We start from the raw sequence: 15,567 nt of genomic DNA on the forward strand, positions 1-15,567 counted from the left end.
GTATTTAATAAACAAAATCACCTCCACAGATTTTTATCTACGGAACACACTTTTAAAAATGCTGTTTGAAAATAAAGTCAGCAAGCCAACTCTTTCTTTGTAGGAAAATTAATAGTTTTATTTAAATAAAATCTAAACATTCTCTATTTTACAAAATAAACATCAGAGTATCACACACAGTTACAAATGAAGGTAAGTGGTCTTTCTTCAATCTCACAAAATAATAATTTGAATATGAACAAAAATGTGCTCACTCCAAATAAAGAAGACAGTTTTGGCAAAAACAACTTTATACTTTTTTGATAATTTTACAGAAAAGATGCAGGAGGAAACTTTTTTGCCTTTAATGAGAAAACATCTCAATATTAATTCTACAAACCTAAGAGTTAAATCTTTTTCAAAAAAAATCTTTTCATAATGAAAACTCTTTATTAGGACCTCATTCATTCAGCAATTATTAGATTATTAGATACAACTCAGTATGTGGCCATCATTAAGTTGACTATATATGACTATAAAGAAAAAGAGAGACCAAAATATCCATCAACATCAAAATATCAATGCCCATTTTTCATGTTCAAGACATGAAATATTTCAACAAGCACCTGATTCTGTGGTGTTCAAGCACACAGGCTGTAATGAGGCATTGATACGAGAAAGAAAAATGTTCTCATAGTTAGCATCCTTGAACAGTGGATTGGGCACTAGGCTGAGAAATAATAGAGACCAAGAGTTTTACTCCCAACTGCAGCTCTCTTGATACGTAAGCCTAGAAAACTACTTCCTCATGGCAATATGAATAATAAAGTTTCCTTGAAATCTGTATGAGTGCCTTTCTCTAAACACTCTAAGATCCTTACAGAACTTTTCATAATAAAGAATGGCTCTAATTCAGTCCACCTTAAGACTCTAACTCTGAATCATTAGCACAATATTATTCTAGGCTCATGAAAAGCTAAGAGGAGCAACACATAACCTCACATTTGAGGTGGGCAGTACATTTTTAAAACTGCACAGATAATTCATTCATAAATGATTCAAAAAAAAAAAACAGTGCTCACTGTCTGCCAAACAACATGGTTCGCACTGGAAAAATGATGGTGTGAAGACACAGCCACCACTGTCCTTCTACCACTTACACTAGAGTGGGAATGTGAATGAGAAAATGGCTGTGCCACAGTTTGGAAGTGAACAGTGCTGTGGGAAAATATTCCCTAGTTAATTATGTTCAAGTATATATCATTTATTTAATAACTGTTCCTTTTTTATTTTTTATTGCATTTTAGGTTTTGGGGTTCATGTGAAGAACATGCAAGATTGTTGTATAGGTACACACATGGCAGTGTGATTTGCTGCCTTCCGCCCCATCACCTATATCTGGCATTTCTCTCCATGCTTTCTCTCTCTAACTCCCCATCCCCCGCTGTCACTCCCCTACTTCCCCCTCGCAGACCCCAGTGTGTAGTGCTCCCCTCCCTGTGTCCACATGTTCTCATTGTTCAACACCCGCCTATGAGTGAGAACATGCGGTTTGATTTTCTGCTCTTGTGTCAGTTTCCTGAGAATGATGGTTTCCAAGTTCATCCATGTCCCTACAAAGGACACAAACTCATTGTTTTTGATGGCTGCATAATATTCCATGGTGTATATGTGCCACATTTTCCCTGTCTAGTCTATCATTGATGGGCATTTGGGTTGGTTCCAGGTCTTTGCTATTGTAAAATGTGCTGCAATGAACATTCATGTGCATGTGTCCTTATAGTAGAATGATTTATAATCCTTTGGATATATACCCAGTAATGGGATTGCTGGGTCAAATGGCATTTCTATTTCTAGGTCCTTGAGGAATCGCCACACTGTCTTCCACAATAGTTGAACTAATTTATACTCCCACCAACAGTGCAAAAGTGTTCCTATTTCTCCACATCCTCTCCAGCATCTGTTGTCTCCAGATTTCTTAATGATCGCCATTCTAACTACCTTGAGATGGTATCTCAATGTAGTTTTGATTTGCATTTCTCTAATGACCAGTGATGATGAGCATTTTTTCATATGTTTGTTGGCCTCATGTATGTCTTCTTTTGTAAAGTGTCTGTTCATATCCTTCACCCACTTTTGAATGGGCTTGTTTGTTTTTTTCTTGTAAATCTGTTTTGGTTCTTTGTAAATTGTGGATATCAGCCCTTTGTCAGATGGGTAATAACTGTTCCTTTTTTATTGAACTGATTTTTATTTACTTATATTCTGATTCAGGCTAAAATTTGTACTGTTAACCTTAAAATGTGTGACAGTAATTTACATAAATCTTTCTTACTTGAAATCACATTCCAAAGTCTTATCTGGATAACATGTAAGAGCTCATATATAAAGAGCAAAACCGGACTGGTGTATTTTTTTCTCAAAAAATTGGTTTAGACAGCTACTATAAATGTTACAGTTTCTAATGTTAATAAAATCAAGATACATTAAACCATGTTAAATATTAATCATGATATCCCATCCCTCATATTTTCTTTTTTTCTGAGACAGGGTCCTGCTCTGTTGCCCAGGCTGAAACACAGTGGTGTGATCACAGCTCACTGCAGCCTTGACCTGAAAATAGCCAACACTATTATTTCATAATACAGAAATCATAATGCTGTTTTCAAAATGTAGCTTTACTTACTTTATGCAGCCTATTAGATATAATCCAGCTAAACTATCTACTCAAGCAGATGATTTCAGAAAAGTACAATAACTGAATTATAAGCAAAACAGTAAGATTTTCTCATTTGATATTCCTAAAGTTTAATTAAATCTTTTAAAAGTCCCTGAAAAATGTTCCCACTAAGTGCAACAATGAAAAGTTTTATCATTCACATTTATTATTTATATATTTACTCATAGAAAAGAGCAATTTTATCAGCTGAAACATAGAGTTTTTGGGGCTGAAGGATTGGAGGTTAAGTTCAATGTACAGTAAGTGAAGAATGTCTATGTAAGTAAACGCACTGTTGTCCATGAATACCTCCTGGCCTGATAGCTCTTGAAATCAGCATTAAAAGTCAAACATGGATATGTGTTCTGGGCTACAAGTACAAAAATGGTCAGTAAGAGCAACAATTGTTCTTTCTAAAATAAATAAGCCATTAGCTAATGAAAACTGAAAGCATACTATGTTTTTAGTTTTCAAACTATTAAATTTCTTCACATAAATGGCTAAAGGTTTCCAAAGATACGCATCATATGAATATGCAGTAACTATTTATTTCATGGGAATATAGTTTCTATTTAGAAGAAAGTAGAATATTCTGACCCCACCACAAAGTGAAACACTTAAGAGATTCACTGACTGATCTTGACAGGAGTTTATCAAGATGTGAACCTTAATTAATATCTTTCATGAGCACTTGCTATTCTTCCTGTAAGTTACTACAATAGTAAGACTATGCCTTTCCCATATCTTCAGTGAGGTTTTCTGGTGACAGTGAAAAAAATTCTATGTAACAAAAGATGATTTATATATATATATAATTAATTGCTATACATATATATATAATTTCACATTTATTCTGTTTATATATAAAATGTCAAACAGTTCATTTTAAAAAAAGCTACCCAGCAAGCAAAAGCAATACACACATATAATGGCCCTATTCAGTTTTCATCAGAGAAACAAAACCAAACAAAATCTGGAAATAATTTTCATATTAAAATACTGACAAAAGAAATAAACTAAGCTTGAAATGAAGACAACAGGAGATACGTGAGAATAGGATCTGCTGGGCACAGACATTTTCCTGTTATATCCAGTTCTTGAGCAGCACCAGAAGCTTTTCACTTAATTTAAAATCACAGCATTTCCTTATCACATACTGTTATTAATGCATGGAGACCTATGTATTTTTTAAAGCATTTACCAGTCAAATGTTCTTTTCAAGAAATCAATGTATGATTTCATAACAACAAGGCAAGTTCTTCTCTGTCTCTTGCTCTCACACACACCTTTAAGCAACTTTCCATATTAATAAAATATATTATGAAGTTCTCTTTTTATCAAAGGAGGGACTATAATAATGACAGTAAATACCACAGTTTGGTTCTTCTGTTGGATCACTCTAAAATGGTAATATAGGTTTATCAAGGTAAAAGCAAAACAAAATAACAACAACCAAAAAAATCCTTCATTATAAAATCTCTGGCTGGAACTGCCTTCAGGAAAACCCACTTTAATTCCACACTCTTAAATGAAGGAATAAAGGCAGCAAAACTGAAAAAGAACCAATGTTGCAAAGTTCTCCTTTGACAGCCCTTTCTGAGAAGTATGGTCTATTTCTTGTGTTACATGAAAAAGAGGGCATCCACCTGTTATGCCTCGTTTGTGTGGATAAAAATCTGAGGGGTTAGTAATACCACACAGCAGATCAGCTCCATCTCTTCATAGCTATGTGTGGTCTCTGCCCCGGTGGGGCTTCTCTCTTGACCAGCATATGGAGAATTCTTTCATCCCAAAATTGTTAAATGCCACTTTGCTGTGGGTTTGTTAAACCATATGACCTTCCTATAAAAGCAATGCATCTAGTTACAATGTCTATAGTGAAAATATTTTCACCATTAAAAAAACCAGAGGGTGGTAACATGCAACCCCTTTGCTAATGTAGCTTCATTAACAAAAATCCAATCTATGAAGGAATTTTCCCTTACAAAAACCTCTTCTGCAACAGCTTTATCTAATTTCCTCATTCTCAATAAAAAATGGAGAATAATTTGTCATTGCCCTCTATATGACAACATGAACACTTTAAAAGTACTATTAAAGCATTTTTTGGACAATTTGATTTTCAATATAGTGACATCATAGAGGTTGTTTTTAGATCATTTGATAAACACCATAAGAATTTCTGCTCAAACTGCCTGTCTTCCTTAGCCACATGCTACTTGGCATTTTAGTTTACCTAATACTCATATAATGATGCCGGGGTTAAACAATGCCTTCACCTGGACCAGAGAAAATTTATTACAGTATAATTAGGCATATGTTCCACTCTTTGTCTCTGGTTTCAGCATGGCTTAAAAATCCTCTGCTCAATGTAATTCTATGTCCATTTGAAAATAAAAAGAAATCTTCAGAGAGACTTGTACTAGAGATGTATTCATTTGTGGGGACAAAATGAATTACAACTGGGGCAGCAACAGAGTGTTCAGAAATAAGCAGGGTCTGAGGTAAGGCATTTTTTTCAGAATGGTCTAGATCAAGGGTGTCCAGTCTTTTGGCTTCCCTGGACCACACTGGATAAAGAGTTGTCTTAGGTCACCCATAAAATACACTAACAGCAATGGCAGCTGATGAGTTTTAAAAAAATTTCATAATGTTATTTAAGAAAGTTTATGAATTTGTGTTGGGCCACATTCAAAGCCATCCTGGGCCACAGGTGGCTCATGGCCATGGGTTGGACTAGCTTGGCCTAGATAGAGGTGAGGAGGGTACAGCTTTAGCTAGGACTCATTAAAGCATCAAGTTTCTTTGATCTTCATTGAAATCAAGTCAATTCAATATGATGATAATGGTTATTTCATGATGATCAGAAGACCTGATTGGCTGTTACTCACATAGTAATAAGAATCACCGGGATGCATTCCTTGTATACAGTCAGTTATATATGTCTTTGATAAATAATAATGTGGAAATGTTAATATTACTTAATGTGGTTTAGATTTGAAGATAATCTTGAGCTAGGAGTCTTCAGATAGGAGGTAGGGATAGAGGGAACACCAAAGGGGCTTCTCTCTTCCTGCCTAGAGACAAACAGAATCACTCTGCTATTCATTCCACCCATTTACAACAGTGTGCACAGAATTTAACTGCAATCACAGAGAGGTGGAAGTAGAAAATGGTACTCTAACTTAACCAGCAGAATAGAAAACACCTCACTCTTCAGACATGTTAGTTCAATGACTATTATTTGGAAGTAGAAAAACTTATGTACAACAGAACTTATATACAATCAAAATAGTTCTAAAACATCAAGCTAACTAACACAATGATAACACCAATCTCCTTTTAAAATCTCAGAATAGTTTTCACTGAGTGAGTTAGTACATTTGCTTTAGAATAGCATTTGCTTTAATTATTATGTTTGAGTTAGTATGAACATGAATGAATGAATTTTGTCCTTGTCCTGACAAGGAAAACTCAAGTAACTATTAATAGCTATTTCTTAAACTATACAAAGAAAAACAGAATCAGGGAAGTCTATCAAACCTGTTTAAATTCCTGTATTATGGGCCCAGTGAATATAAGGCACCCCCTGCTGAGTAATTGGGTAATAGCTATTATTCTCAGTTCTGCCCACAAGGCAGTTTATTTTGTATTAAGAAAAACTATTATAGGATTTTATCTGTGACATTGGGTTAAACTAAAGCTATCAGATAGATTAATGCCAAATTAGATTATATTTCAAAGTAATAATGAAAACAGACTCAGTCCTTCACTTCTTTCCTGTGTCACTTTTAGGAAATATAACCAGCTTTTCACTCAAAAAAAAATAATTCCATCTAAAAAGTTTAAAAAAAAAACTTACTAAAAATTATGTTAAAACTAATATTTAGCAAAAGCCGAAGGCCCAACAAAAACTAAAGTAAGTACTGAATTGTAAACAAGTCAATTTACTACTTTAACCAGGAAAGATATAATCACTACAACGATGAAATACCTGGCTCCATGTCCGTAGCAGCAGTAGTGGTGATCATTGGAATCACCACCATCAACATCATCATTAATATCATCACCCTTATCATGTTACAGCCCCTACATAACATCAGTTTCTAAGACTGTTTTACATATGTTTATCTCATACGCCTCACAGCACCCAGTTTTACAGAACATGTTCCCTAAGTGGGCGTTCCTGGTATTTTGGATTAAAATGCAATGGCTGGCTATTCAGGCTAAATTAGGCTACAGCAAAGATGATTAGAAAATTCCCCAGAGAAAATACCAGATGTAAAACATGGGTGACAAAGTTTACACAGAGCATTGCATCATTTTCATCAAAACAATCAGGTTCTGACACTATGTGTGACCTTGGACAAATCACTTAACCTCCTTAAGCCTTGGCTTCTTCATAATAAGATGGGGAATAATAATAGCATCTACCTCTCATGATTCTTAACAGGATTAAAGATAAATTAAAATAGCACTTGACACATAGTAAGCCTACAATAAATGTTAATTACAGTAATTACTATTTTTAAAGAATACACAGGCACATACACAGATAAATGGAATTAGTGGTTGTGTGAGCTACCATGATCATATTCTTGTCCTTTTTTAACCTATGGCACTGGAATATACTAACTGCAGATTGTCTGCTTTAAAACTTTTTTTTTTAAGTCACTGGGTTTCAAGACACTGAACGTAGGCCATGATATTCTTTATTGCTGAATTTCAATAAAATCAATCAACTCTTTGCAAATAATCAGAAAGCAAACTAACACAGCATGCTAAATAGTTTATCTGAGGAGAAATTATCACTCTATATTTCTTCACAATCAAATAAGACAATCTCTGCAGCTATTAATGGTAATGTTACTTATTCGGGCTTTTCAGTTTGCAAAACACTTTCAGTACAATGGTGAGAAAGTTCCTTCTATCTCTTGCTTTTTCTTCCTTTCAATTCTCCCCCTAAAGAGCCAGGTTTTTCACTGTACTTGGGAACACCAAGGGGGAGGCACCCACAAGTGGCAGCACCAATATTATTACTTTTGTCCACTGTTTTACATAGAAGCAACAAAGATAAATGAAGGTCTTTTTTCCACACAAATGCACAGGAAACCGAGAGAAACCATTATGTCTCACAAAGACACTTAATGTGGTTAAATTTCCTTAGTATAAACACTGCTTGATTACTGTCATTTAATCTTTAAGATGCTCACAGGGTTCTATAGAAAATTCCAAACTTTCCTGATAAAGGAAGAGTTGCTGCCAAGATCTCATCTCTCCCAGTCTTCGATGCAGCAATTGCCGCAGAACCATGTTTTTCTAATACAGGATTCTCTCATATGAAATCTTTATTTTGCCAATCAGAAATACAAAAATTTGACAGAGCAATGAAGGAGGTCAAGTCAACAGAAGGACGCTTCCTTCACCTTCAAGAATCAGGAAATAAATATGGAATCACAGATTTGTGAGCCTTGACGGAACTGGGCTTCAAAGGCATTTAATAAGCCGCACATAACCATAACAGTAATAACAATACAAAGAGAAAGAAGGCATTTTTCAAGATTCGGTCACCTAAATAATGTTATTAAAGATAAGCAAATGAAAGAGTATATCAAATATAACTGCATAGAATTTGGAAGTCCATTCGATTCATGTTCATTTCTCAAGGAAAATAATTTATGGTTTTATAAATTGTTTTTATTTGGTCTTAGTTTATTCTTTATGCACTAATGGTGCAATATATCTTTGCCAGTAAAACACACCTCATAAATATAACAGGAGCTGTGGAAACCCTAAAGGTTTATATCAGCCCCATATAGAAAACTGCTTGTTATTTAGGACCCTTTGTTTCCAGAGATCAACCTATCTTTGTCCCCTATACAGATGTGACTTCTGTTCTCACTATAATAAATAAGGCCAAATCCAATGACACAGAAACTGGCCCACTATTTTTATCAAATGTTTCATTCATTAAGTGTCACTGAGCACTGCTGAGTGGCAGTTATTTCTTGGCACTGAGGAGCTTATATCATCCAATAAAAAAATAATTAACTTCTAATCCTCTGGGGCATGAACCCACGCTCTTTGTTTAATGAAACACAGATTATAACATGGAACTCCATACTGCCTTTAAAAATATGAGTTTTTAGAAGAAAAAAGTCTGTGGAAGAAATTAAATCAAGAAGGATGGAAAGACAATATAAAAAGAAAGGGAAGAAAAGATGATAATTCACCACTGAAGGAAATGCTGGGAGATAAACCTCTGCAGTAGAGTTCAAACCATAGCTGCAGTTATCATGGATGGCAGCTGTGAATGACGTCGGAAATGGACACTATGCTGTCTGTTTCTGGCTTGCCTGGAATGTTGTCAAGCACTCTTTGACTCCCTTATTTTATCTCAGGCCTCATCCCACAAACGCCCAAATTCCCAGTAAGCTTGTAACTGCCCCACATGCCTGGGTGTTACCCCCGTATATGCTCATTCTGGTTCAAATATTATATGACAATCATTATTAGAAGGTTCTATGAAATAGGCAATCTCCTTTCTATACCAATTAGAAACTTCATTGACAATAAAAACACTTGGTGAAAATGAAGAATTCCCTACCTTGAACACATCAAGCTGCTGATTAATTGTCTCTGTTTCCATACCAACTGGACCCTGCGACTCTTCATGTTCTTCGGCTTTCTGGAGCAGAGCAGAAAATTCTTTCAATTTGCTGTAAAATTCTTCAAGACGCGTAATTGTCCCTTCAACCTGCTCTTCTCTGGCTTGGGCTCGGTCCAGTAACTTGTTGCATTGTTTGCTTAATGCCTCCAAGTCCCTTTTGATTCCAACAAGGTCAGGAGAGGTTTCTTCTGTGGCCAACATCATCTTGCAGGTTTTATTGGCATTGTCGTTGCTTGCTATGAGGGCTTCTAGTTTCTTTAGAAATGCTTTTATAGTTTCCTTTTGCTTTTGCAATGTTTCTGCATCTCTTCCCACTGGGGCCATGCTGTCCAGTTCATCGTCAAACTCTGCAAACTGAGAAAACATTTCTCGAATGGTATTCTGGAAATGCCCAATGCCCTGAAGTTTGGTTTCTAAGAATGAACACTTTTCATCAACCTGCTGACTTAGTTCACTGTGCTCTTGAGCTATGGTTTCCACTTGCAATAAAATATCAGAGGTTCCCTTTGAGTCTGACGCCTCTACCACAAGGTCCTGTGCAAGTCTTTTAGCCAAATCTACCTGATGCTTCAAGGCCTGAAGTGATTTCTGCTGAGTTTGCAACATGGTCAGGTATTTGTTACTGAAAGCCTGGGGTCCCAGGGAATCATGGACATCTAGCTGCTCCTTTGCACATTGAAGCTGCCTTTTAGATTCTTTGGAAACTTCTTGAAATTCTTTAAACTTCTGAGCCATGTTCTCCAGGGACAATTTCTTACTGTGAAGTTGTTCAGTGACCATGTCTACCTTCTGGATCAGTGACTTATTCTCGTCTGTAACAACTTCTTTATCTACCTCACAGACACTGAGCAAGCTATTGGCTGTGTTGTTCAGTAATTCTACCATACCAAAGTGTTGGTCCATTTCCTTCTGCAGAGACTTTAACTTGGCAATAGAATTCTCTCCTTCAGCAGGATCCAAGCAAAATTTTATTTCCTCCAGGTTGTTTTGGCATTTGTCTATCCATGGCCGGAGAGTCTCTACTTGCTCTTTATACTTAAGGGCTTTTTCCAATGAATCTTTTAACTTGTTTTCTCTTTCTTTCACCTGCTTATTAAATGTTTCCCAATTGGTTTTAATCGTATTAAGCTGAGACTGTAAGGCTGCCTTCTCAGACCCTTGTGTTTTTAATAACAGATTTTCACCTTCTGCAATGGTTTTTTCATAAATATGAGACTGGGCAGTCAAAGTTTTACTGAAGTCTTTATGATCTTTAATTAATGATTCCAAGACATCTACTTTGGCGGATATTGGATGAGACTTGTTTTGCTCTTCTTTCTTTGTATCCAGCCAAGCTTGAAAATCTCTAGACATTTGCTGAAATTGATGAGAGCTTGCACAGGCTGACTGAAGGTGCTGGACATGATTCTCTAGAAATAAAATCACAAGATACGTTTATTTTACATCAAAATGTTAATTTAGTCTATGAAAAGCCAAAAGAAAAATCTCTGAATGAATATACAGAATCGTTGAAAAGCAAGGGCTTTTAGCAATGACTATAAGAACTACAAGTGAACCTAAGTTACTGACAAAGGGGAAAAGAAGCAAGAGGTAGGCACAACAAGAAAATAAGCAATCAAGAAAAGATGCAGGAGACAGATGAGAGGGGAAAACAAAGAATAAGTAAAAATGCATCAAGGTGCAGGGAGTGGTCATGCCACACACTGCCTGCTATGCTAGTGTCGTCTCCATTCCAGTACGGAGAAGTGACAACAGCAAAGTTCTCAGTTATGGTGATAAATAATCCATCTCTTATCAATATGACTTTTTCATATCTATGTCTTTTACATATTGTGGAGGCAACATAATGTAGCACATGAAAACTACACGAGTTTGTATCCTGGTTTAACCTCTTCAGAGCTGGAAGAACCCAGGCAAATGATTAACCCTCTAAGCCTAATTTCTACAACTACAACTGTAAATTGACAATATTAATAGTTGGTGTTGTACAGATTAAATTATAGTACATGTGGAGTTCATAGTTTAATACCTATAACATAAAAGTGTTCATACCATTAAAAATAATGATGTTAGCTGATATTTACTATTGCTAATATCATATTAAATAAAGGAATAAGTCTGAAACAGTTGCTGTGATCAGTAAATTCAATCAATTGAAAAACATAACTTGAGTATTTACTAGGTGCAAGAAACTAGAAACTTTTCAAACAGAACAAATTTAACAACAAAATGTACCTTTCTTCACAGGGCTCTCTGAATTCTGATAACTCACTGCTAACTCTGACAAATATCAACACATCTGCCACAGAATTACAGCCACAGCGAGAGAGGGAAACAGTGACAAATGCCTCTCTTTCACACATTTCTTTAGAAAAGTTTTTTACGACAGAATAGACAAAGTAACAGCAGATGAGAAGATGATGCAAAGCCTTTTACTAACTAGTCATGTTTGACACACAGCAAAAAGCATTTACATCTTTTAAAATCTCAAGTTTGGGATACTTGAGATTTAAAAAGGCCTTGAGGAAGTCAACTTTGCCAACAGAGTATGTATGCAGAATGACCGTAACATTGCATGTGCCTATGAACACAAAACTGTTCTCTGCACTGCTGTGTTCATCCTTCTCTTCACTGATTTTCACAGTAGGGCAGAGTCTCTTTGGGGTCCTGGACTATTGGCAACATCTTGGAAATAGGCAATATATGACATCTATTTCTGACCAGGAAATACACGCATTAAAAGTAAACAAACCTGCTTTCTGTTCAATATCTTTAAATGATTTTAAGATGCTTTCTAGTTGCCTACTAAGTTCTGCTTTCAAGTATTCTTCTTTAACCAGTGCTGACAAATCCTCACAGAGTGTCTGGGCCACTTTTATCTGCTTCCTTTCCTGCTGTATTTCCTGCTTCATTTTTTGGGCTGATTCCAACTGTTGGTTCATAGCATCAGGGTGCGTGCTCACAGCCAGACTGCTGCTGAGTTTATTATCCAAGTCATTCAGTTTATCGGAAAGGCTTCTCAGCAGGCTTTGATACTGTGTGCTTTTAACAATGGCTTGGTCAATCCAGTCACATCTGTCACTCAATTGCCCTGTTAGGCTATCCCATTTTTGGGTCACAGCTGCCAGTTGCTCTTTCACAATCCCATGTAAAGAAGGGTCTTCTCCAGGTCTGCTCAGAATGCCCTGACCAGCTGCTGTGAGCTGTTCATATTGAGGTTTCCGAGTGGCAAATTCTTGCAGCAGAATCTAAGGTAGCAAGGGTAAATAAACACGAAGTATTATAAAATTGATTGTAGAAAACATAGATTTAGTGTCCAAACAGACAGAAATGTTAATGATTTCTCTAGTTTTTGTTTTGTAGTTATCACTTTCCTACTTTTTACTTAAAGAGCAGTACAATTATCTTCAATCCAAAGAGCTATGGTGCTTTGCAGAGATACCCTGTCTAAACTAATCCTATCCTCCTAAAGGGAAAATCTGGACAAAATGAACAAAAATTCATATGTAAATTTTCATATAAAAAGAGAAACACCACTGTTGAACAAGTTCACACTGCACTTACACGAAATTTGTTTTTACCCTCTCATCTTTTTGTCATTATAGGATTTTTGGAATACCCTATAAAATTTTACATAAAAGAAAATGCACAGCGATAAAGGTGTTAGAATATATTAACTCACGATGCATTGATTTGCAAAAGTTTTTGTAACATAAGATTTATTTCACAGTCTTTATTATAAAGGTTTTAGCCAACAAATCATGCTGCTCAGAATGTACAGGCTCAACCTGACTCATAAAATGAATGATCCAAAAATTTCATTCTTTTAGTATCATATTTTCTCCATATTTTATCTATCTATCTCTGGAACACTACCAAGACTAGTGACAATTATTTCTCCTCAGATATTTACTTTCATCTTTTGTTTTTATTGTCTTTGGATTATGAACAAATATGAACTCAAACATCTGACTTTCACAAAAATGTATTTGAATTCACAGCTTATAAAACAGCCTCACTGCTCTAAAGGCAGTACTCATACATAAAAAAAAAAAAAAAAAACTAACTGAAACCACCACAGAGCTTCTGCTATTACACCTGACTATAAAAACATTAAACATTAAAAAATAAAACTCAATTTTTGGATTTTTTTTCCCTTTGTGTATTTATTTGCTTTGTAACTAGTCTAACACTCTGGGTTTCAGGGTTCCCTCTCTGCTTCCCTTATTCTTTGTCCTTTTCTTGTTCTCCCTCTCCCCCCATCAGGACTGAACTGCATGAGTTTTACAAGTTTCATTATCTACCAGCACAATCAAAATAAATAAAACCTCAAAGGAGTAATTTCTAAACAGTAAAAACTATATACTAGTTTCTTGTAAAGATATTACTTAATTGCATTAATACTTCAAAGAAGGCCCTTTTAACAGGATCTGTACCACCCACAATATGACTCAATTATCAGGAAACTTGGCCCATTCATGGGCTTCAAGGAGGCCTCTGGGATGCCTCATAGCTTTAGTTCTCTGGGAATTCCCACTAATATCAGGACAGTGTCTCATGGGCATCTGAAACATTACATACATAGTTCAAAGCAGTTACATAAAATACATACGGACCAACGCTAAGATATTTATAATGAAAACATTGGTCTCAGTGAGTCAAATTGCTGTGCACGAGAGATAGGTTATTAGGTAATACTCACCTGTACCTGCTGCCTTTGAGTGTTTAGCATATTTGGGTCAATTGACAAGGGCCCAAGAACACTGACCATAAGTTCTTTTTCAACAAGCCACTGTTTCAATTGAGCCTCTACGGTCTGGAATTGGGTGAGATTATTGGAGGATTCTTCCAGTTTTTGTTGTCTATCAATTGTTAGTTGATTGAGTTCTTGCCACTTAGAATCTAATAGAAAAAAAATAAAACTGGTGTTTGATTTTTTTTTTTTGCAATTAACATGACTATATCTATGAGGACTGCATGACATGATTCAAAAATGATATCTAATGGCTATAATTCCATTTTTATGACTCTTGTTACATAGTTAATTAAAGGTCTAAACTAAGATTTTATAGGCTGATGGTTGTATGTCAACTAAAGTATAGGGAAAAAAACTTTGAATCTGATTTTAGAAAATATCGTAGAATATGGAATATTCATTAAAGCAGACAGGATTCTGAGATCTCTCATTCCTTCTAGATGTCCTATAGAGTGTGTTTATTAAACTATAACTGACCTACTAGAACAATGAACAATAATCCTTTTAATATCAACTCTTCACTTATCCATCCCAGGCAAATTGGTCCCAAATTTGTATATCTACCCCCAATTATTCTTTCCTATTCAAATTACACATTAACAACCAGCTTGCTGGAAACTTCCAGTAGGAAGTCTCAACAACTAAACTCAACATTAAAAAAATAAAACTCATTATATTCCTCTCAAAACTGGTGGAGTTTTATGACTTTTAGATTTCTTTAAAAGTTTATCTTCTCTCCCATGTCATAAAGATGTAATAATTCAGAAAATTCTTTTATGAGCTTCCTAACTCTCTTATATCCTTGATCATAAAACCTTAAAGCCCTCCTTTACATTCTCAATCCCATAACTCCATTTTGGCCTTCATCATATTTTATTTTAAATTATTTTTAATTTTTAAATTGATATCTAATAAATGTACATATTTTCAGAGGGCGTGTGATAATTTAACACAGTCCATCCAGGTGATGAGCTAACATCATCATGGTTTACCTAGACCAGTAGTTCTCACACTTGAGCTACATAAGAATCACCTGGAGGCAGCTTTAATACAGATTTCTGGGCTCTACCCTGAGTTTTTGATTCAATAGGTCTGGAGTAGTATCTGAAATTCTGCATTTCTAAAAAAAAATTCCCAGGTGATTCTGCTGCTGCTGATCCCAGGAGCACACTTGGAGAAGTACCGACCTAGATTAGCAGTCTTCTAACTGGTATCCCTGCTATTAGTGTTTCTCAGCTGCAATCCATCTGTTTCTAAAACAATTTCCCTAAAAAATGTCACTTTTAAAACTGTCACTTCCCTGCTCAAATGCTTTAATAACTAACTCCTCATCACCTAGACGATAAAATCTGAAGATGTTTCCCTGACATTCGAAGCCTCCCACAATCTTTGAGGGTTTGTACTCTGAGATGAATTCTCTAATCAAGCCCTGTTGATTTCACC

At 35.5% G+C, this 15,567-nt stretch overlaps 1 protein-coding gene across 31 annotated transcripts in view; it reads right to left on the bottom strand.

Moving 5' to 3' along the window:
• The window catches only part of DST (dystonin), a 496,895-nt gene that overhangs the window by 84,759 nt on the left and 396,569 nt on the right, over window positions 1-15,567 (bottom strand). For all 31 annotated transcript variants that reach the window (XM_032299802.1, XM_032299799.1, XM_032299795.1 and 28 more), the window contains 3 exons: window positions 14,071-14,270; window positions 12,121-12,616; window positions 9,306-10,777 (listed from right to left, as the gene is read on the bottom strand). In XM_032299802.1, the coding sequence (XP_032155693.1) occupies window positions 9,306-10,777; window positions 12,121-12,616; window positions 14,071-14,270 (2,168 nt within the window). The remainder of the gene's footprint in view (window positions 1-9,305; window positions 10,778-12,120; window positions 12,617-14,070; window positions 14,271-15,567) is intronic.

Source organism: Sapajus apella, unplaced genomic scaffold (genome assembly GCF_009761245.1).
Source record: "Sapajus apella isolate SASKATOON/1434 unplaced genomic scaffold, GSC_monkey_1.0 scaffold41, whole genome shotgun sequence".
Lineage (NCBI taxonomy): Eukaryota > Metazoa > Chordata > Mammalia > Primates > Cebidae > Sapajus > Sapajus apella.